The sequence below is a fragment of the Microcaecilia unicolor genome, chromosome 6 (assembly GCF_901765095.1).
Source record: "Microcaecilia unicolor chromosome 6, aMicUni1.1, whole genome shotgun sequence".
Lineage (NCBI taxonomy): Eukaryota > Metazoa > Chordata > Amphibia > Gymnophiona > Siphonopidae > Microcaecilia > Microcaecilia unicolor.
The window spans coordinates 12,068,892-12,093,441 of record NC_044036.1 but is presented as its reverse complement, the minus strand read 5'-3'; the positions used below and the strand labels follow the sequence as shown (position 1 = coordinate 12,093,441).

At 46.1% G+C, this 24,550-nt stretch overlaps 1 protein-coding gene across 1 annotated transcript in view; it reads right to left on the bottom strand.

Moving 5' to 3' along the window:
• The window catches only part of MAST2 (microtubule associated serine/threonine kinase 2), a 624,140-nt gene that overhangs the window by 253,387 nt on the left and 346,203 nt on the right, over positions 1–24,550 (bottom strand). The window contains exons 10-11 of the mRNA XM_030208366.1: positions 10,279–10,354; positions 5,897–6,106 (exon numbers count right to left, since the gene is read on the bottom strand). Coding sequence (XP_030064226.1) covers positions 5,897–6,106; positions 10,279–10,354 — 286 coding nt within the window. The remainder of the gene's footprint in view (positions 1–5,896; positions 6,107–10,278; positions 10,355–24,550) is intronic.

Here is a 24,550-nt window from a genome sequence, read left to right as displayed (position 1 = left end):
TCTTATTATATATATATATATATATATATATATATATATATATATATATATATATATATATATATATATATATATATATATATTTACCAGAGTGCTATTTTTCCATACTTCATAGCAAGAGTGTACATTCCCTAATTACCTGTCCAAATGCAACTGAAGCTTTTACCTCCTCAGTGCATGTAAATGATTTCATCCCTGTGTGGATTCTCTGATGCTATGTGAGGCTTTCTTTCCAACCAAAGCTTTTACCACACTCAGGACATGTAAATGGTTTCACTCCTGTGTGTATTCTCTGGTGCATTGTGAGGTTTACCTTCTGACCAAAGCTTTTACCAGACTCTGTAAATGCAAATGGTTTGTCTCCCGTGTGGACTTTCTGATGCACTTTGAGATTTACATTACAAACAAAGCTTTTACCACACTTAGAACATGTGAATGGATTCACTTTAGTGTGGATTTTCTTGTGTATTTTGTACATTTTGCTTTTGGATGTTTTTTGTTTGAAAATGGACCAAAAAATAAAACATCCAAATCACAAAACGTTTTTCCAAACAGCATTTTCAAAAGGAAAAGATAGACTTTTTTTTGTAGAAAATGACCTTTCCTGTTCTGATTATGGACGTTTTACAAAAAACGTCCAAATTCAGACTTGGGTGTCATATCTAAACATGCTCCTTGTGCATTTGACTTGCCCAAAGTCACAAGGAGCAGCAGTGGAAATTGAACCCATGTTGCCAAGATCAAAGCCCGAAGCACTAACCATTAAGCCACTCCTCCTCTGTATTGGGCATTATGCATTTGGACATTTTTTTGTTCGAAAATGGACCAAAAACAAAAATGTTAAAATCACAAGACGTCCATAGCATTTTCGAACACAAAATTTAGACGTCTATCTTTTTCGAAAATTATCTTTTTTTCCTGTTCAGGATTTGGACGTTTTTGTAAAACATCCAAATTCTGATTTAGACTTTCTATCAAAAATGCTCCTCAAAGGCTCAATTGCAGTCAGAAGTGTGCAGTGCACTAGGCTTGAAGTTTTGGGAAGAATGTTGGCAGGACAATTTTATTTATTTAATTTATTTAGATTTTGCTCACACCTTTTTCAGTAGTAGCTAAAGGTGAGTTACATTCAGGTACTCTGGATATTTCTCTGTCCCAGGAGGGCTCACAATCTAAGTTTGTACCTGAGGCGATGGAGGGTTAAGTGACTTGCCCAAGATCACAAGGAACAGCAGTGGGATTTGAACCGGCCACCTCTGGATTTCAAGACCGGTGTTCTAACCACTAGGCCACTCCTCCACCTAGTTATGATAGAATTCTGACACTACATTGGGAAGGAACTTATATGGAGGACTACTCTGTTGTGATGAAACCTTGTATAAGGTGGGCAGTTACTAGGCTGGATAGATTTGATGAGACAAAGCTTGTAGAAGGAACGGTGGACTACCTTTGAGATCTGGTCACGAAAAGTAAGGGAGGAATTGAATATAAATTCTAAAATGTGGTAGAATGTACTAGGGAAACTGGGTAACTATTCAGAAGAAGTGGAAAGGCTAAAGAAAGACCAGGATGACAGTAAACTAAACACAATAAATGATGCATCAACATGAGCACATCAGAAATTTCGTAAATTGGTAAAGTTAATATTAACATGCTGTATACCTCCCTTCAAGAACTATGGCATTTCTCTTTTGTCCCTCCTCTCTTGCTGTTGATCGAGTGGGTATACATATTGAAGTCTTTTCTCATAAACCTTCCAGCACAGACACCATACTGTTCTGGTCACTTTTCTATGAATGTCTTCATGTGTTTTTACGTCCTTGAGAAGATAAGGCTTCCAAAACTGAACACAGTACTCCAAATGCAATCTCAGCAAGTATATTTCTGCTGGTTGCATCTCTCAGTGCAGCCAATCACATCCTCAAACACTATCACCCCAAGATCTCTTTCCTGGTCTGTGCACATCAGCCTCTCACCTGCTATTGCATACTTCTCCGGATTTCTATACCCCAAATGAACCACCTTACATCTCTTCACATTAAAGCTTAACTGTCAAGCATTAGCACAAGCATCTAATTTTTGTAGACCATTTCTCATGCATTCCACTCCCTTCAGGATGTCTACTCTGTTGCCGATCTTTCTGTCATCTATAAAAAGGCACACTTTTACTTCGAACCCTTCGGCGATATCAGTCACAAATATATTATACAGAATCAACCCCACCTTTCATACAAATGAATTCCATTTTCCACCACCCTCTACCATCTGTAAGTCAGCCAATTTCAAATCCAGTTTACCATCCTCAAGCTGTTCGGTTTATTTTTGAGCCTCCTATGAGGAACAGTATTAAAGGCTTTGCTGAAATCTAAGTGGACCACATCCAATACATGCCCCCAATCCAGTTCTTTTGTCTCCCAGTCAAAGAACTCAATCAGATTCGTTTGACATGATTTGCGTTTGGTAAATTAATGTCGCCTTGGATCTTGTAGCTCATTGGACTGCAGAAAGTTGACTATCCCTTCCTTTAGCAGCATCTCCATTACCTTTCCCACCACCAAAATAAGGCTCACCAGCCTGTTTCTTTCCCACCTCTCTGTTACCGCATTTGTGAAGAGGGACCACAACGACCCTTCTCCAGCTTTGTGGAACTTCTCCCATCTCTAAAGATATATTAAACACATTCTTTCAGTGGACCTGGCAGGACCTCTGAATTCCTTTACTAATCTGGGATGTATCTCCTCCAGCATCAGGGCTTTGTCAACTTTCAGGCTGGTAAATTTGATATACTGCCCAATTGAAGCCTTCTAGGCAATTTACAACATTAAACATTCATTGAAAGAGAAAGGAACAACATTTTTATAGGACAGGAAGAAAGTGAAGAAACAAGAAGTTTTGAATGAAAATCACCGTGCGGAGATATCTACTTAACTCCTATATGTACCGTTCTTAGACATCTGCAGTCCTCCTCTAAGTTTTTCTTCTGTGAAAAGCAGCAATACTTGTTCAACAATTCTGTCTCTTCCATGTCATTCTGCACACATTGGTTCTTGGCACCTTTCAGTCTTTTAGTTCCACCTCTGGCTTTCCTCCTTTCTCTGACATACATGAAAAAAAAATTGGCACCTCCCTTTTAAGTCTTCTTCTATCTTAACTTTTTCCATCCTGATTTTTTCTTTTTTACCAGGTATTCTTTACTGTGTTGTTCTATTTGAGATCCTTTCTATTTTGGGAACACTACATTTCTTCAGCCATTTCCTTAGTGAACCATACCAGTTTCCTTTGACTCTTACATTTACTTACTCACCTTACATACATATCCATTGCCATGTCCTCAATCTCCTTCCTCTCTTTCGAGAAACTTTACTATTTTGTCAAAATCAATAATTTTGAAAGCCAGCACATTAAGCTTTTGGAAGCTCCTCCAACTTAGTCACTTACGCCATTGCAAATTAAATTAAATCATGGTACTATCACCTAGATCCTTAACACAAACCATGCTAAATGCAAATTTACATACACCAATTATAAAAACTCCCAATGAAAGGATTCAACAAAAAGGATCTTTCAAACCTGAAAGGTGGGGGGAGGCTTAGTCATGAGTAAGTGGTTTCCTAAATTTGTAAAATATATTAAAAAAAAAGTATGGAATAAAGAAAGAGGAAATAGAACACTCAAAAAGTCAAACATTGATATTTAAGAATTTTACAAGTAGTGCTGCTTAAAAGTTGAATTTTATTCAGGCTGATGTTCAAAATATTTGTCTGGGTAATATCAGAAGCTACCTGAAAAAAATATTTTCTTTTAGAAATCCCCCTCTCCCACAAACACTCTTGTCTAGTGGTTACATGTTTGCTGACCAAACTTTATCTGTCACCAAAGAAGAAGTACAGGAAGGCATTCTAGGCATGCTGTTTGCCTATTGCTGATAATCAGCAGTCTCTTGCTAAAGCTAACCAAAAAACTCCAGTTTGGTTATCAGCTGACCTAAAATTAAATTTAACCAGATAAAATATAGCTGGTTATTGGGTTACATTCACTGGTACTGAAGTGCTACTTAATATCAAGTTGACCAGATAAACATATCCAGTTACCTGTGTCACTCATCATGGCACTGAATATCATACTTGATAGCTGTTTGTTTCCTTTGTTAGTTTAACTTTTGTCCTGAGTTTAAACAGCATAATGCACTGATAACCACTGTATGCTGCTAAAATTCAGAGACAAAACTACCCATAATATATATGACGCTTTCACTTGGTGGGAGAAGAAGTAACAGAACATGTTCCTCTTGTCTCATTGTTCTGTGGAGTAGCCTGGCAATTGTACCTATTTGGCTATTCCAGTAGTGGCAGTAAGAACATCAGCAATGGAAGATTTTCGTTATAGATTATAAACAATTAAAACAACTGTTTTCTTTCATGTTAAAACTTAAAAAGGGCAAAAATGGAGGCAATATCCTTTACTGGACTAACAATGCATTTTTGACTAACATTTGAGAACCTTGTTTCTTTCATCAACTTCACAAATTTTAGAGCTTGGAATGAAACAAAAAAAACAAAACACCACCACCAGACACTAGGGCTCATTTTCGAAAGAGAAAAATGTCCAAAAAGTTTCATGAAGAAGCATTTGGACAAATTTCTTCTCAAAACATCCAAATCGGTATTTTTGAAACATATTTTGCATACATTTATCTATGCAATTTGTCTGCAGTACGTCCAAATCACAAGGGGGTGTGTTGGAGAGTGTCATGCTTGGAATAAACTTCCTGAGCCCTTACGCCAAGCCCCCTCCCTACCCATCTTCAAATCCTTGCTCAAAGCCCACCTCTTCAATGTTGCTTTCGGCACCTAACCTTTATACCTTTCAGGAAATCTAGACTGCCCCTATTTGACTGACTGTACATTTGTCCTTTAGATTGTAAGCTCCTTTGAGCAGGGACTGTCCTTCTATGTTAAATTGTACAGCGCTGCGTAACCCTAGTAGCACTTTAGAAATGTCAAGTAGTACTAGTAGTAGTAGTAGATTAGGGAAGGTTTAAGGAATTCCTAATACTTGGACGTTTTATAGCCATAATGGAACAAAACAAAAACGTCTAGGGCTAAAACGTCAATGTTTTGAAGTAGGCTTGTTTTTAGAATCAATAAGGCACAAAAAGGTGCCCTAAATGACCATATGACCACTGAAGGGAATCAAGGATAACCCCCACCCTTACTCTCCTGTGATCACTGACCCCCTTCCACACACCAAAAATGTGAATAAAAATAGTACTTACCAGCCTCTATGACAGCGTCAGATGTTATAGCCAGCTCTATTTGAGCAGCAAGCAGGTCCCAGCAGTAGTGTAGTGGTTGGTGCAGTGCACTGTAGAGAAGGTCCATATCTCATTCTACCTGTCATACTTGTGGTGGAAACTGTGAGCTCTCCAAAACTCACCAAAAAACCTATTGTACCCACATATAGGTGACCCCTTCACACATAAGGGGGGTGGGTGAGATGTGTACCTGGGAGCTTTTACATGATGTCCATTGCAGTGCCCCCTAGATTGCCCCATTGCTCTCCTGGGATGTCTGTGTGGCCAGTCTAGTAAGATTTCTGCCTCCTCCTACATCCCAATGGCTTGATTTTGTGCATTTTGCAGTGGGACTTTTTTTTTTTTTCAAAAATGGACCAAAAAGATAAATATACAGAGCACAAAACCATCTACCATGTGCCAATTGAAAAAAAAAAAAAGATAGACGTTTTGCTGTTTCGAACATGGCTGTATTTCCTATTCGTATTTGGGATGTTTAGTACAAAACGTCCAAAGTCCAACTTAGACGTCATATCGAAAATGCCCCTCACTGTGTTCAAAAGGGTCTCAGTACTAGAAAATAATGTTAACATTAGGACTTACATCCTGCAGAAGTTTCTCCAGATTCTCCTGAAGCTCATAGAAGTAATGGGAGGTGATAAGTCCTTCACGGGATTTATCCAGGCAGTCTCGGGCCAGCTCAATCACCTGATGATGAATGAAGCTTAGAACCCCATCTGCTAATGGCAGCACATTCTCAGGAGCATTGGAGACAATGAACTCAGTCAGTCTTTCCTCCATCTGTGCTGTAGCCTAAAGAGAAAATAAAACATACAAAGAAAAAAAAAAGAAATCTATGTTTAATTCAGTTTAATTTTGCTTTCCATAAGTCTGGATGATAGTTATTGGTGTCAGTGGTGTAATATGACTTTATATTGCAAGATTTCAAATCCTTATGTTCGTTTTATCAGATTCCTGGAAAGGACAAAACCCAGAAAACTTTGTAAATGTATAGTTTTAATGTCCCAAAGCTCTGGAAGGTGTTACAAAGGACCAGTGCTTTTGGAACAAATTTAAGATGCTTAAAAGTCATTGTCAATAATCAGAATACAAGGAAATGTTAAACTTTTGGGTTATCTATCATCTATATGGTACAAAATAATGGAAATGTTTGCAGTCCTAATTCAAGACATTTTTCAATTTCTTTTTTTTAAATCTAGAGTCATCTACATCTGCAACCCTAAAATTAATAACCCTTTGTTTTTCTGGTGTGATGAGAAAGGTATCTCACATAGGGGCCATTTTACTAAAGTGCATTCAGCTATTAACACACAAATTAGGGTGATTAACTGCTACTGCAGAAGTGTGCCAACAGATACTGCAGTGGCATGTCGGTTTGTACATACTAATTCATATACTAATTGCATTTTGTGTTAAGGGGGCAGGAACTAGGTGGATCATAGGTGGAGAATGGGCATGGACTGCAGTAAATGCAGTGAGTGCAGTGTATGAACAACTTGAAAATCTAAAGGTGGACATAGATATGGGACCGGATGGGATCCACCCCAGGATATTGAGGGAGCTCAGAGAGGTTCTGGCAGGTCCTCTTAAAGATTTGTTTAATAAATCCTTGGAGACGGGAGAGGTTCCGTGGGACTGGAGAACAGTGGATGTGGTCTCTCTTCACAAAAGTGCTGATAGAGAAGAAGCTGGAAACTACAGGCCAGTAAGCCTCACTTCAGTTATTGGAAAAGTAATGGAAGCGATGCTGAAGGAAAGGATAGTGAATTTCCTGGAAGCCAATAAGTTGCAAGATCCGAGACAACATGGTTTTACCAAAGGTAAATCGTACCAAACAAATCTCATTGAATTCTTTGACTGGGTGACAGGAGAATTGAATCATAGACGTGCTATGGACGTAATCTACTTAGATTTCAGCAAAGCTTTTGACACGGTTCCCCACAGGAGGCTCTTGAATAAACTTGACAGGCTGAAGATAGGAACCAACGTGGTGAACTGGATTAGGAACTGGTTGACGGACAGACGCCAGAGGGTGGTGGTGAATGGAATTCGCTCGGATGAGGGAAAGGTGAGTAGTGGAGTGCCTCAGGGATCGGTGCTGGGGCCGATTCTGTTCAATATATTTGTGAGTGACATTGCCGAAGGGTTAGAAGGTAAAGTTTGCCTTTTTGTGGATGATACTTTGTAACAGAGTGGACACCCGGGAGGGAGTGGAAAACATGAAAAAGGATCTGCAGAAGCTAGAAGAACTCAATGCGAAGAAATGCAAATTGATGCACTTAGGAAGTAGAAATCCACGGGAGACATATGTGTTAGGCGCTGAGAGTCTGATATGTACAGACGGGGAGAGGGATCTTGGGGTGATAGTATCTGAGGATCTGAAGGCGACAAAACAGTGTGACAAGGCGGTGGCCATAGCAGAAGGTTGCTAGGCTGCATAGAAAGAGGTGTGACCAGCAGAAGAAAGGAGGTGTTGATGCCCCTGTATAAGTCATTGGTGAGGCCCCACCTGGAGTATTGTGTTCAGTTTTGGAGGCCGTATCTTGCTAAGGATGTAAAAAGAATTGGAGCGGTGCAAAGAAAAGCTACAAGAATGGTATGGGATTTGCGTTGCAAGACGTATGAGGAGAGACTCGCTGACCTGAACATGTATACCCTGGAGGAAAGGAGAAACAGGGGTGATATGATACAGACGTTCAAATATTTGAAAGGTATTAATCCGCAAACGAAACTTTTCCGGAGATGGGAAGGCGGTAGAACTAGAGGACATGAAATGAGATTGAAGGGGGGCAGACTCACAAAAAATGTCAGGAAGTATTTTTTCACGGAGAGAGTGGTGGCTACTTGGAATGCCCTCCCGCGGGAGGTGGTGATGAAAACGGTAACGGAATTCAAAAATGCATGGGATAAACATAAAGGAATCCTGAAGCAAGGGATCCTCAGAAGCTTAGCGGAGATTGGGTGGCAGAGCCGGTGGTGGGATACAGGGCTAGTGGTTGGGAGGCAGGGCTAGTGCTGGGCAGACTTCTACGGCCTGTGCCTGAAAATGACAGATGCAAATCAAGGTCAGGTATACACATAAAGAAGCACATACGAGTTATCTTGTTGGGCAGACTGGATGGACCGTGCAGGTCTTTCTCTGCCGTCATCTACTATGTTACTATTTAATGTACACAAACTTTTATTTGTGCAGTTAGCATGGCTTCACTTAATGCCTCCTCAATAGAAAGTGCTAAGTGCAGCTTCACTAATTGTGACCACGTTCTAAGTGTGCTAATGCACATGTCCATGCATTAATTCCAGAGGACATAAAGGGCACGCCCCAACAATTAGCACACAGCCTTTGCATTTGATGTATGCTGATTTCTGCTGTTAGGGTGTACTAAATACAAAAACTTCACACACTTTTATAAAAGACTCCCATATTCAAGAACAGTCTAGAGACAGGAAGAAAGTAGCTAGAAAGACACAGAGAGCACAATGTAAAGACAGTACCAGAGATAAGGCTATAACACAGAGAGGAATAGAGAACTGGAGTCTGCTGGGAGTTTTAACTCCAAAAGGAAAGACTTAATAGATATGTATAGACAGCAAGGCTTCTCTTATGTTACCAGACTGCCAGAGAGTGCAGTAGCTTCTTATCGCGTAGCCACGGGTGGGCAGGGGCCCACCCAGTGGCAGCGCACATTAGTGTAGCTCGCGGGGATCCCCGGTTCCCGCCGGCTGACGAGTCCTCTCTAGAGTTTCCTCCTCTGTCAGTCTCATCCCTGGAGCAGTCAGCAGCACATTTTCAGCTGCCGACACCAGCACTCCCCCCCCCCATACTGTGCATGCTCATTTCAATTGGCATCCCTGCGCATGTATGCATGGGGCATGCTCGCTGAACTGAGCATGCATGGGAGCCTGGTGTGGGGCAGTGCTGGTGTCGGCAGCTGCAAATGGGCTGCTAACGGCAGCAAGGATGAGACTGCTAGGGATTATTCAGCTGGCAGGGCTCGGGAATCCCTGGCAGGCAAGGTATTTATTTTTAATGTGGTGAGGATGGGGCAGGTGAGAGGGAGAAGCAGACAGAGAGGAAATGCGGGTCATGCCCACCTGCTTCACTCTCTGGCCCACCCAATAACTGAGGTCTAGCTACGCTACTGACTGCTGCAGAAGCCACTCAAAGAAGACTATGGTAGGTTAAGAAATGCTATGCCATGTAGGGAATATCCCAGTAAAAGGACTGGAGAACCTGCTGCTAAGAGCTATTTACAGAGGAGAGTATTTAGTTGCTGCACAGAGTTTATGCCACCCTGTGTGTAATTGCTTGCTGTGCATGTCAGATGTATCAATGGTATTTCTGTTCCAATGATATGCTTTGATGTCCCCATGCATACCTCCAACCCACCCCCATCCTCCCACCCTGTCAGACTGTCATAGTAATGCTTGAAGGTTTTCACTTATATACACTGTCAGCTAGCACATTTGCTTATTTCCGATCTGACGAAGAAGGGCAACCTTCGAAAGCTAATCAAGAAATGTATTAAGTTATGTCCAATAAAAAAGGTATCATCTTATTTTCTTTTCCATGTTTTATTTTGTTTGATTTCTATTGATAACCTTAAGAGTGGACTAACACGGCTACCACACTCCTGATCTGAGAAAGAACGCGCATAGAAAGCCAGTGAAAAAGCAGAAAGACAAGGAATGATATTATCAAAGCACCCACATGTTAGGCTCCAGCATTCTTGGAAACCTGCAGAGAATCCAGCAGACTATTGGCAGACCAATATATATGTGAACATATAAAGACAAAAAATATTCTTCCTAAAATCCCCTTTCTATTTCCCTAGGGAATGCAGATGATGAAGGAGAAAAGGACAATACGGCACATTACTTTTTCAGAAATGAAAAGTATAAATCAGTGTGTAGTTAAAGTAAATGAATTTCCATTGTATTCTGCATGCTAATGTAGGTCTTACCTTGGGAAATCTTTCTTTGTAGACATGATTCATCATCACTATTTCACTATCAAACAAAACAGGAGAACGACCAGGACTGAAAACAAATACATACAGAGAGATTTATTTATGAGACAGAGAATCATCAATAGGGATATATATTCTGGACATACATTGTTTGCAACTTAATACTAGTAACAGTTTTTTATAACAAGCCAAAGTCATGTCCACACAGTTTACCATGTTATAAAAACACCTTTTTGTAGGACACATTGACTTAACTTACTGTTCATTTGCTAGAAAAAGAAATAATTAGTTGATATAATGCAATCTGAACAGAATAGTTGTGTGCAAAGGTTTAGGCACCCATGGTCAAATTATGTTTCAATGAATTCCTTATTGGACAGAAGCTGACAACCCCTACATCAATGCTTATCAATTTTTCTGTGGCCACGACCCCATTCGAATGGACACAGAAAGCACATGACTGGGCCAATGACCATTTTATGAAGTGCCCACCCAGTTGTGGGCTTTGTAACCAGTTTTATAACCCCATTTTGGGTGGCGACCCACAGTTTGAGAAACTCTGCTTTACATGGAGAGTTAAACATGATTTTTCTCTAAAAATTATAATGCTGAATTGCTATTTATTTCCTGATTTTAATAGAAAGAAAATTTTAAAACATGAATATGACAACAGGACATCATTTCAGTTAAATTTTCACTAACACTTTTTTTAAGTTTCTAATAAGGCCCAAAATGTTTGATAAAAACAAGAGGAAAAATACAGACTTCACCACGTCTGGTCCAACAGACAAAAACGTTTTTGTCTGTTAGACCAGACATGGTGAAGTCTGTATTTTTCCACCAACAGCCTTTTTCCAAGTGAAACATGCCCATGTCGGGCACAAATGTTTGAATCTCTAGGAACTTTGGAATATAAAAAAGATCTGCCTCTTGTTTCTATCCATCACACTGGATTCGGTGGACCGCTTGCTTTGCTGCTTTCTCACTCCCAAAATGTTTAGTGACTCATTAGGACTTCAATTAGTCAGATAAAGACAATTCCATGATTGAGAAAATACCCTGATCCTTCTAACCTTTCAGCTTGTGACTGTAGTTCTGTCTACTTCCAGTAGTCATGGGTTCCTCTAAGCAGATGGGTGAGCATTTGAAAGGAAGACAGTTCACTCATACAAGTCAAGCCATAAAAAAGGTAGGGAGGTTCTTTATAAAATACAGTGGTGGAAATAAGTATTTGATCCCTTGCTGATTTTGTAAGTTTGCCCACTGACAAAGACATGAGCAGCCCATAATTGAAGGGTAGGTTATTGGTAACAGTGAGAGATAGCACATCACAAATTAAATCCGGAAAATCACATTGTGGAAAGTATATGAATTTATTTGCATTCTGCAGAGGGAAATAAGTATTTGATCCCCCACCAACCAGTAAGAGATCTGGCCCCTACAGACCAGGTAGATGCTCCAAATCAACTCGTTACCTGCATGACAGACAGCTGTCGGCAATGGTCACCTGTATGAAAGACACCTGTCCACAGACTCAGTGAATCAGTCAGACTCTAACCTCTACAAAATGGCCAAGAGCAAGGAGCTGTCTAAGGATGTCAGGGACAAGATCATACACCTGCACAAGGCTGGAATGGGCTACAAAACCATCAGTAAGACGCTGGGCGAGAAGGAGACAACTGTTGGTGCCATAGTAAGAAAATGGAAGAAGTACAAAATGACTGTCAATCGACAAAGATCTGGGGCTCCACGCAAAATCTCACCTCGTGGGGTATCCTTGATCATGAGGAAGGTTAGAAATCAGCCTACAACTACAAGGGGGGAACTTGTCAATGATCTCAAGGCAGCTGGGACCACTGTCACCACGAAAACCATTGGTAACACATTATGACATAACGGATTGCAATCCTGCAGTGCCCACAAGGTCCCCCTGCTCCGGAAGGCACATGTGACGGCCCGTCTGAAGTTTGCCAGTGAACACCTGGATGATGCCGAGAGTGATTGGGAGAAGGTGCTGTGGTCAGATGAGACAAAAATTGAGCTCTTTGGCATGAACTCAACTTGCCGTGTTTGGAGGAAGAGAAATGCTGCCTATGACCCAAAGAACACCGTCCCCACTGTCAAGCATGGAGGTGGAAATGTTATGTTTTGGGGGTGTTTCTCTGCTAAGGGCACAGGACTACTTCACCGCATCAATGGGAGAATGGATGGGGCCATGTACCGTACAATTCTGAGTGACAACCTCCTTCCCTCCGCCAGGGCCTTAAAAATGGGTCGTGGCTGGGTCTTCCAGCACGACAATGACCCAAAACATACAGCCAAGGCAACAAAGGAGTGGCTCAGGAAGAAGCACATTAGGGTCATGGAGTGGCCTAGCCAGTCACCAGACCTTAATCCCATTGAAAACTTATGGAGGGAGCTGAAGCTGCGAGTTGCCAAGCGACAGCCCAGAACTCTTAATGATTTAGAGATGATCTGCAAAGAGGAGTGGACCAAAATTCCTCCTGACATGTGTGCAAACCTCATCATCAACTACAGAAGACGTCTGACCGCTGTGCTTGCCAACAAGGGTTTTGCCACCAAGTATTAGGTCTTGTTTGCCTGAGGGATCAAATACTTATTTCCCTCTGCAGAATGCAAATAAATTCATATACTTTCCACAATGTGATTTTCCGGATTTAATTTGTGATGTGCTATCTCTCACTGTTACCAATAACCTACCCTTCAATTATGGGCTGCTCATGTCTTTGTCAGTGGGCAAACTTACAAAATCAGCAAGGGATCAAATACTTATTTCCACCACTGTATCTTAATGCTTCCAGCTAGCACTTCAACTGTCAGAAATATTGTTAAATACCAAAAACACCAGAGGAATAATAAATAACAAATCTACAAACATTAACCTACTAAATACTAGTGGAATCAGTACAGCAAGAGTATGACAAATTTTTATGTATTGTAGAACTCGCATCCCAACAAAAACAATTAACACATGTACATTTATTTAAATATCTACCAACTTAAATGAATACAGAAGTTATTAAATAGCTGTGTGACTTTTCAGGATTTAAATCAATCTAATCACTCCTATGCATAGTTAATATTCAAATTCCAAGACAGTTCTGAGAAAGTCTTTTGTTCACTTATCTGAAACAGGCTGGTGAAAGATTTGTTTAGGAAGGGAATGAGGATAATTAGGTACATCAGCCGATCTCTGAAAGCCTTTAGTGTTCCAAATGGCCCTCAGCTCGAAGAGATTGATGTGAAGATGAGTCTCCTGAGTAGGCCAATGACCTTGAGTGTGAAGCCAGTCCACTTGTGCTACCTAATCTAGGTTGGATGCATTTGTTGTCAGCATCTTGTATGGAGGAGGAATTTGGAATGGAAGTCCCAGGACCAAATTGGTCATGAATTCAGGAGTGACAGAAATAATGTCCATTAGATTCCCTGAGGCCTGACACCACTGGGAAGCTAGGGTCCACTGGACCTGTCTCAAATGGAGGTATGGCATGAGTGTGACATGCATAGTAAAGGCTATCCTGCTTATTTTCGAAAGTGATCACCGGCCATCTTCCGACACAAATCGGGAGATGGCCGGCGATCTCGGAAAAGCGGCGAAATCAGTATAATTGAAAGCGGCTTTTTTGACAGCATCGCCGCTTTCCCGTTGCCTCGCCGGCAAAAGTTCAAAGGGGCGTATCACCGGCGAAGCGAAGGCGAGACAAGGGCAGGAATGGGCATGGCTACCAGATGGCCAGCTTTCGCGGATAAAGCGAATGCTACATACCTGTAGAAGGTATTCTCCGAGGACAGCAGGCTGATTGTTCTCACTGATGGGTGACGTCCACGGCAGCCCCTCCAATCGGAAACTTCTCTAGCAAAGTCCTTTGCTAGTCCTCGCGCGCCCGCGCGCAAAGCGCATGCGCGGCCGTCTTCCCGCCCGAAACCGGCTCGAGCCGGCCAGTCCAGTATGTAGCAAGACAATACACTTCAAGGGAAGACACAACTCCAACGGGGAGGCGGGCAGGTTTGTGAGAACAATCAGCCTGCTGTCCTCGGAGAATACCTTCTACAGGTATGTAGCATTCGCTTTCTCCGAGGACAAGCAGGCTGCTTGTTCTCACTGATGGGGTATCCCTAGCCCCCAGGCTCACTCAAAACAACAACCATGGTCAATTGGGCCTCGCAACAGCGAGGACATAACTGAGATTGACCTAAAAAATTTACCAACTAACTGAGAGTGCAGCCTGGAACAGAACAAACAGGGCCCTCGGGGGGTGGAGTTGGATCCTAAAGCCCAAACAGGTTCTGAAGAACTGACTGCCCGAACCGACTGTCGCGTCGGGTATCCTGCTGCAGGCAGTAATGAGATGTGAATGTGTGGACAGATGACCACGTCGCAGCTTTGCAAATTTCTTCGATGGAGGCTGACTTCAAGTGGGCTACCGACGCAGCCATGGCTCTAACATTATGAGCCGTGACATGACCCTCAAGAGCCAGCCCCGCCTGGGCGTAAGTGAAGGAAATGCAATCTGCTAGCCAATTGGATATGGTGCGTTTCCCTACAGCCACTCCCCTCCTATTGGGATCAAAAGAAACAAACAATTGGGCGGACTGTCTGTGGGGCTGTGTTCGCTCCAGATAGAAGGCCAATGCTCTCTTGCAGTCCAATGTGTGCAGCTGACGTTCAGCAGGGCAGGAATGAGGACGGGGAAAGAATGTTCGCAAGACAATTGACTGGTTCAGATGGAACTCCGACACGACCTTTGGCAAGAACTTAGGGTGAGTGCGGAGGACTACTCTGTTATGATGAAATCTGGTGTAAGGGGCCTGGGCTACCAGGGCCTGAAGCTCACTGACTCTACGAGCTGAAGTGACTGCCACCAAGAAAATGACCTTCCAGGTCAAGTACTTCAGATGGCAGGAATTCAGTGGCTCAAAAGGAGGTTTCATCAGCTGGGTGAGAACGACATTGAGATCCCATGACACTGTAGGAGGCTTGACAGGGGGCTTTGACAAAAGCAAACCTCTCATGAAGCGAACAACTAAAGGCTGTCCTGAGATCGGCTTACCTTCCACATGGTAATGGTATGCACTGATTGCGCTAAGGTGAACTCTTACAGAGTTGGTCTTGAGACCAGACTCAGACAAGTGCAGAAGGTATTCAAGCAGGGTCTGTGTAGGACAAGAGCGAGGAGCTAGGGCCTTGCTGTCACACCAGACGGCAAACCTCCTCCACAGAAAGAAGTAACTCCTCTTAGTGGAATCTTTCCTGGAAGCAAGCAAGACGCGGGAGACACCCTCTGACAGACCCAAAGAGGCAAAGTCTACGCTCTCAACATCCAGGCCGTGAGAGCCAGGGACCGGAGGCTGGGATGCAGAAGAGCCCCTTCGTCCTGCGTGATGAGGGTCGGAAAACACTCCAATCTCCACGGTTCTTCGGAGGATAACTCCAGAAGAAGAGGGAACCAGATCTGACGCGGCCAAAAAGGAGCAATCAGAATCATGGTGCCTCGGTCTTGCTTGAGTTTCAACAAAGTCTTCCCCACCAGAGGAATGGGAGGATAAGCATACAGCAGGCCCTCCCCCCAATCCAGGAGGAAGGCATCCGATGCCAGTCTGCCGGGGGCCTGAAGCCTGGAACAGAACTGAGGGACTTTGTGGTTCACTCGAGATGCGAAGAGATCCACCAAGGGGGTGCCCCACGCTTGGAAGATCTGGCGCACCACTCTGGAGTTGAGCGACCACTCGTGAGGTTGCATAATCCGGCTCAGTCTGTCGGCCAGACTGTTGTTTACGCCTGCCAGATATGTGGCTTGGAGCACCATGCCGAGACGGCGAGCCCAGAGCCACATGCTGACGGCTTCCTGACACAGGGGGCGAGATCCGGTGCCCCCCTGCTTGTTGACATAGTACATGGCAACCTGGTTGTCTGTCTGAATTTGGATAATTTGATGGGACAGCCGATCTCTGAAAGCCTTCAGAGCGTTCCAGATCGCTCGCAACTCCAGGAGATTGATCTGTAGACCGCGTTCCTGGAGGGACCAGCTTCCTTGGGTGTGAAGCCCATCGACATGAGCTCCCCATCCCAGGAGAGACGCATCCGTTGTCAGCACTTTTTGTGGCTGAGGAATTTGGAAAGGGCGTCCCAGAGTCAAATTGGACCAGATTGTCCACCAATACAGGGATTCGAGAAAACTCGTGGACAGGTGGATCACGTCTTCTAGACCCCCAGCAGCCTGATACCACTGGGAGGCTAGGGTCCATTGAGCAGATCTCATGTGAAGACGGGCCATGGGAGTCACATGAACTGTGGAGGCCATGTGGCCCAGCAATCTCAACATCTGCCGAGCTGTGATCTGCTGGGACGCTCGCACCCGCGAGACGAGGGACAACAAGTTGTTGGCTCTCGTCTCTGGGAGATAGGCGCGAGCCGTCCGAGAATCCAGCAGAGCTCCTATGAATTCGAGTTTTTGCACTGGGAGAAGATGGGACTTTGGATAATTTATCACAAACCCCAGTAGCTCCAGGAGGCGAATAGTCATCTGCATGGACTGCAGGGCTCCTGCCTCGGATGTGTTCTTCACCAGCCAATCGTCGAGATATGGGAACACGTGCACCCCCAGCCTGCGAAGTGCCACCGCTACCACAGCTAGGCACTTTGTGAACACCCTGGGCGCAGAGGCGAGCCCAAAGGGTAGCACACAGTACTGGAAGTGGCGTGTGCCCAACTGAAATCGCAGATACTGTCTGTGAGCTGGCAGTATCGGGATGTGTGTGTAGGCATCCTTCAAGTCCAGAGAGCATAGCCAATCGTTTTGCTGAATCATGGGGAGAAGGGTGCCCAGGGAAAGCATCCTGAACTTTTCTTTTACGAGATATTTGTTCAGGGCCCTTAGGTCTAGGATGGGACACATCCCCCCTGTTTTCTTTTCCACAAGGAAGTACCTGGAATAGAATCCCAGCCCTTCTTGCCCGGATGGCACGGGCTCGACCGCATTGGCGCTGAGAAGGGCGGAGAGTTCCTCTGCAAGTACCTGCCTGTGCTGGAAGCTGTAAGACTGAGCTCCCGGTGGACAATTTGGAGGTTTTGAGGCCAAATTGAGGGTGTATCCTTGCCGGACTATTTGAAGAACCCACTAGTCGGAGGTTATGAGAGGCCACCTTTGGTGGAAAGCTTTCAACCTCCCCCCGACTGGCAGGTCGCCCGGCACTGACACTTGGATGTCGGCTATGCTCTGCTGGAGCCAGTCAAAAGCTCGCCCCTTGCTTTTGCTGGGGAGCCGCGGGGCCTTGCTGAGGCGCACGCTGCTGACGAGAGCGAGCGCGCTGGGGCTTAGCCTGGGCCGCAGGCTGTCGAGGAGGATTGTACCTACGCTTACCAGAAGCATAGGGAACAGTCTTCCTTCCCCCAAAAAATCTTCTACCTGTAGAGGTAGATGCTGAAGGCTGCCGGCGGGAGAACTTGTCGAATGCGGTGTCCCGCTGGTGGAGATGCTCTACCACCTGTTCGACCTTCTCTCCAAAAATGTTATCCGCACGGCAAGGCGAGTCTGCAATCCGCTGCTGGAGTCTATTCTCCAGGTCGGCGGCACGCAGCCATGAGAGCCTGCGCATCACCACACCTTGAGCAGCGGCCCTGGACGCAACATCAAAGGTGTCATACACCCCTCTGGCCAGGAATTTTCTGCACGCCTTCAGCTGCCTGACCACCTCCTGAAAAGGCTTGGCTTGCTCAGGGGGAAGAGCATCAACCAAGCCCGCCAACTGCCTCACATTGTTCCGCATATGTATGCTCGTGTAGAGCTGGTACGACTGAATTTTGGCCACGAGCATAGAAGAATGGTAGGCCTTCCTCCCAAAGGAGTCTAAGGTTCTAGGGTCTTTGCCCGGGGGCGCCGAAGCATGCTCCCTAGAACTCTTAGCCTTCTTTAGGGCCAAATCCACAACTCCAGAGTCATGAGGCAACTGGGTGCGCATCAGCTCTGGGTCCCCATGGATCCGGTACTGGGACTCGATCTTCTTGGGAATGTGGGGATTACTTAGTGGCTTGGTCCAGTTCGCAAGCAATGTCTTTTTTAGGACATGGTGCAAGGGAACAGTGGACGCTTCCTTAGGTGGAGAAGGATAGTCCAGGAGCTCAAACATTTCAGCCCTGGGCTCGTCCTCCACAACCACCGGGAAGGGGATGGCCGTAGACATCTCCCGGACAAAGGAAGCGAAAGACAGACTCTCAGGAGGAGAAAGCTGCCTTTCAGGAGAGGGAGTAGGATCAGAAGGAAGACCCTCAGACTCCTCGTCAGAGAAATATCTGGGGTCTTCCTCTTCCTCCCACGAGGCCTCACCCTCGGTGTCAGACACAAGTTCACGAACCTGTGTCTGCAACCTCGCCCGGCTCGACTCCGTGGAGCCACGTCCACGATGGGGGCGTCGAGAGGTAGACTCCCTCGCCCGCATCGGCGAAGCTCCCTCCGCCGACGTAGTCGGGGAGCCCTCCTGGGAGGTGGCCGCAGTCGGCACCGCACGCGGTACCGACGTCGGGGACCTCACCCCGGGCGATGGGCCAGCCGGCGCCACGCTCGACGGTACCGGAGGCGCAAGCACCGCCGGTACCGGAGGGGAAGGGCGCAACAGCTCTCCCAGAATCTCTGGGAGAACGGCCCGGAGGCTCTCGTTCAGAGCGGCTGCAGAGAAAGGCAAAGAGGTCGATGCAGGCGTCGACGTCAGAACCTGTTCCGGGCGAGGAGGCTGTTCCGGGCTGTCCAGAGTGGAGCGCATCGACACCTCCTGAACAGAGGGTGAGCGGTCCTCTCAGTGCCGATGCCTGCTGGGTGCCGACTCCCTCGGCGACCCAGAGCTCTCGGTGCCGACGCGGGGAGGAGACCGGTGTCGATGCTTCTTCGACTTCTTCTGAAGCATGTCACCGGAGCTCCCCGGCACCGACGAGGAGGACGTAGAATCCAGCCGTCGCTTCCTCGGGGCCGAGGCCGAAGGAGGTCGGTCTCGGGGGGGCTGTACCGCAGGAGCCCTCAGGGTAGGAGGAGACCCACCCGAAGGCTCACCGCCACCAGCAGGGGAATGGACAGCCCTCACCTGCACTCCTGACGATGCACCACCGTCCGACGACATCAGCAGACGAGGTCCCGGTACCACCGACGTCGATGCAGTCGCCCGATACCTTGGCGCCGATGCAGAGGCCCGATGCCTCGATGCACTCGATACAGTGGCGGCCGAGGAAGATGGTCTGGACACTGACGACGTCGATGCACTCGAAGATCCCGATGCCGATGCCGACGAAGAGCCCGAGAACAACACGTTCCACTGGGCTAATCTCGCTACCTGAGTCCGCCTTTGAAGCAGGGAACACAGACTACAGTTCTGAGGGCGGTGCTCGGCCCCCAGACACTGAAGACACGACGAGTGTCTATCAGTGAGCGAGATTACCCGGGCGCACTGGGTGCACTTCTTGAAGCCGCTGGAAGGCTTCGATGTCATGGGCGGAAAAATCACGCCGGCGAAATCAAAATCCGAAATGACGGAAAAAGAGCACCCAAAAATTTAGAAGGGAGAAAATCTCGACCGAGGCCGAAAAGAGGCCTACCCCGACGACGAAAGAAAACTTATCGGGGCAAAAAGCTGGAAGTACGGGAAGGGTTGGTCTGAAACCCGGGGGGGGGGGGGGGGGGTTCCGAAGCGCTTCCCAACACTTTAAAGACTTTTTCCGAAGAAAAAACACGTCAAAAATAAATTTGGACGCGCGAGGTCGACTTTCCGGGGCTCGACACGGCGAAACACGACCGTACCGAGTGCGGACAAAAGAAGACTGGCCGGCTCGAGCCGGTTTCGGGCGGGAAGACGGCCGCGCATGCGCGGTGCGCGCGGGCGCGCGAGGACTAGCAAAGGACTTTGCTAGAGAAGTTTCCGATTGGAGGGGCTGCCGTGGACGTCACCCATCAGTGAGAACAAGCAGCCTGCTTGTCCTCGGAGAATAGAAAAAAAAGCAGCGTTAAGCAGTATTTCGCCAGCTTTACTTGGTCCTTTGATTTTCACGACCAAGCCTCAAAAAGGTGGCCCAACTGACCAGATGACCACGAGGGAATGGGGGATGACCTCCCCGTAGTCCCCCAGTGGTCAACAACCCCCTCCCACACAAAAAAAATAAAAATAAAGCACTTTTTTGCCAGCCTGCATGCCAGCCTCAAATGTCATACCCAGCTCCCTGACAGCAGTATGCAAAGTCCCTGGAGCAGTTTTTAATGGGTGCAGTGCACTTCAGGCAGGCAGACCCAGGTCCACCCCCCCCCCCCCCCCCCCGCCTACCTGTTACACTTGTGGTGCTAAGTGTTGAGACCTCCAAACCCCCCCAACACCCACTGTACCCACATGTAAGTGCCCCCCTTCACCCATAAGGGCTATGGTAATGGAGTAGAGGTGTGGGGAGTGGGTTTGGGGGGATTTGGGGGGCTCAGCACCCAAACTAAGGGAGCTATGCACCTGGGAGCTTTTTTTGTATTTTTTAAAACATTTTTAGAAGTGCCCCCTAGGGTGCCCTGGCATGTGAGGGGGACCAGTGCATTACAAATGCTGGCTCCTCCCACAACTAAATGCCTTGGATTTCGCCGGGTTTGAGATGGCCGGCATTTTTTTCCATTATCGCTGAAAAACAAAACCGGTGATCTCAAACCCGGCGAACTCTGGCATTTGGCCGGGCTAAACCGTATTATTGAAAAAAAGATGGCCGACCATCTTTTTCGATAATACAGTTCCGGCCAGCTGTTGTGCCGCCGCCAAAATAGATCGCCGGTGATCTATTTTGCCAGCGACGTTCGATTATGCCCCTCCACGTGGCCTAACAACCTCAACATGTGCCAAGCTGTGACCTGCTGGCTCTGTTGAACCTGATGAGCAATGCTTATGACACTGGCCCTGGCAGATATAAAGAAGGATTGAGCCTAAGCCACATCTAGAATGGCTCCAATGAACTCCAACTGCTTAACTGGAAGGTGATGGGACTTTGGGTAGTTGATAATGAACCCCAGTAACTCCAGCACCTGAATAGTTCTTTGCACTGATTCTTGAGTACGATTCTGGGATATGCTCTTGACCAGCCAATCGTCCATATAGGGAAACACATGCACTCCCAGCCTGAGTATGGATGCAAGGACAAAAGGCAGTGGTGTTTTCCTATTCAAAATCTGAGATACCTCCTGTGAGAAAGGCATATCTGAGTGTAGGTGTAAGCATCCTTCAAGATCAGATTACATAGCCACTGTTGTTGTGAATCATGGGAAGTAGAGTTCCCAGGGAAAACATCCTGAACTTTTATTGGCCAGAGGTCTAGGATGGGGCAAAATCCCTTGATTTTCATGGGTATGAGGAAGTGCTTGGAATAGAATCCCTTCCCTTGGTGGCACATGCAGACCGTGTGAGCCTGCAAAAGGGAAAAGAGTTCCTCTGCAAGCATGACCTGATGATGAGAGCTGAACTTTGATGCTCTTGGTGGGCAATTTGAAGTAGCTCTTGCCATTGAAGGGCATAACCTTCTCCCACACCTCCAGACCATTTTGAGAACCAAATAGTCTGAGGTTACAAGGAGCCATCTGGCTTGAAAACATTTAGCCTCCCTGCTACCAGCTGACCATCCATGACAGTCATTTTTACAGCAGTTATGCTCTCCTGGAACCAGTCTAAAGCTCGTCTCTTGCTTTGACTGGGGAGCTGGCTGGGACCTCTGAATCTGCTGCTGCAGAGGGCGGGAGTGGGGGCCTTGTGATTACTGGGAAGGGCGGATAGGAGGATTTATACCTAAGTGTGGGAGAAGTAGTAGGATCTCCTCTGACCAACTTCATGGTATCAGTATATTTTTTTTTTATGAAGTCAGTAACCTCCTCTATCTTGTCCCAAAAAAGATCACCACCTTGGCAAGGAATGTCCACCAGTTACTCCTGAAGAACACAGCCAGGCAAGTCTGCACATGCCGAAACCCGATGCAGACACTCTGGATGCTACATCAAAACTGTAATTGGTTGCTTGAGCCCATTTGCTTTCAACACTCTTTCTGCTCGGCTACTAGTTCATGGAGTTGTGTGGTCTGCTCTCCTCACTAAGTTGTGCAAATGGCTGCTCATATAGAGCTGATAGGACTGTATGCAGGATATAAGCATAGAGCCCTGAAGACATTCCTCCCAAAAGATTCCAGAGTCCTAGCAACCCACCCTGGAGGCACTGAGGTGTGGGTTCTGGTAATCTTGGCCCTTTTGAGGAAAGATTTGATCACCATGGAACGCAGAGTAATTTGCTGCTTCCAGAATCCAGGGAACAGTCTGAACTCTGTACATAGAATCTACCTTCCAAGGAACAGGCTACACAGAAAGAGGGATCTCTCAATTTCTTATCTGCACTGCCTGAAGGATGCTGTGCACAGGCACTGTCACAGCTTCATTGAAAGGGGCATCACATTCAAGGACTTTCAACATCTTGGCCCTGGACTTGTTCTTGACCTCCAAATTAACTGGGATAGACATAACCATCTCCCTCAAAAAAAAACTCCCCTTCTCCAAGAGGGCCACAGGATTCACATCAAACACCCAAGAGCAATCTGAATCAGGCTCACCAAAACACTCTTCATGGAAAGGTCGAGCCTGTGCCCACCTCAGGTCACTGGACTCATGTCCAGACATTGGGTGAGAGTGCCAAGGGACGAGCCTCATCCTGAGCACCAGAGGAGCATTCTCCCCCGATAGGGTGGAGAGAAGCATCGCTTCTTCTGACACAAACACTGGCATCTGGTGGAGTGCTGGTGTTGAATGGCTGATACGCAAAGCATGAGCCTCCAGGATTGGCTAAGGCACTACCATAGTCAATACCAATGACCTGGATGCCCTGACATTGCACCAAGCCAAGATATACTCCCAATTCGTCCTGTAAGAGAGCCTGGAGGAGCTCCTCAGGGGCAGGCATTGGAAAGGTGGGCCAATGTTGGCAAGGGACCAGCCTGTGAAGATGATGAAGCTAATCGGAGATATGGTCCCAGCTTTGAGGAGGCTGCTGCATTGGCATCAACTCCACAGAGGGGGGAGAAGTCATCTTGGCACTGATGCTTAATCAGATACCTGTGATGCCAGTGCTCTAGAGCTCCTGAAACCATGCTTCGAAGAGGTCCGATATCAGTGCTTCTTTGCCTCCACTTGATGCCTCAGTGACGATGAGGATGACATTGAATCCTTCTGTGTCCTCTATGTCGGGTCCAATGATGCTTGGCTTGACAAGGCCCTATTGACATCCAACATCGAGGCAGGCAGAGACCTTCTTGGTGCTGGTGCATCCCCAGTGACCGATGTTGCACAGTCAGCCATAGGGACCGATGTCTCATGTCGACAGAACGGACTTAGGAGCGCCAAAAAGTTTTCTTCACTGTACCTCTCGACTATGCAAGGTCCTTTTCTGCATTTGAGGACACAGTTTTTAATTAGAGGTCTTGTGATCAGGTCCAAGGTATGGCAAGAACCAGTTCAAAGGGTCAGTCACAGATATAATCTTGCGACATGGAGAACACTTCTTAAAACCGCGACGAGTTTTAAGGAACATCAGAGCACAAATAGCTGCAGTGAAATCAAATGGCTAATTTTTTTTCTTAAACAAAGTACAGTCCAAGCAGGAAGCTCATGCATAAGTGGACTGTGGAGCCGTGCCAAAAGTAAAGGAGACTTAAAAGGGCAAGCAAAAAAACTAATTATGAGAAACAAGAGGGGGAAAAATTGATTAAGGTCCCGCATACTTACATTGCAAAGGCTGCAAGAGGAAAAGCACACAGAAAAAAAATGCACTGAGGAGAGCTGAAAAAAATACATCTTCTTAGCTTCACGTAAAAAGACAGACTGCTGGTTCTGCTTGATTGAGGTGGGCGAGAAAAGTAGCCGCACTATGTGTGGTTTATGGTTGCCAAAGGCTTCTGGAAAAATTACAATGCTAAGCGCCATCTATGCCAGGCTCCTGAGCAGACCAATAACCTTGAGTGTGAAGTCCATCCATATGAGCTCCTCAACCTGGGTTGGACGTGACTTTGGTAAGGGATGTCCTCGGGAAAATAGCCATAATAATTTTGGTTTAGTCAAAACTGTTCAAATCTACTGTTTTTAGTTCAGGATTTAGAACATCATTGTCTGTCCCTGTAGATACATTTCAGACAGATTCTTTAAAAAGCCTTTAGGTTTACTCTTTCCTCATAATATTGCATGTTAAAAAACCTTACATAGCACTTATACTT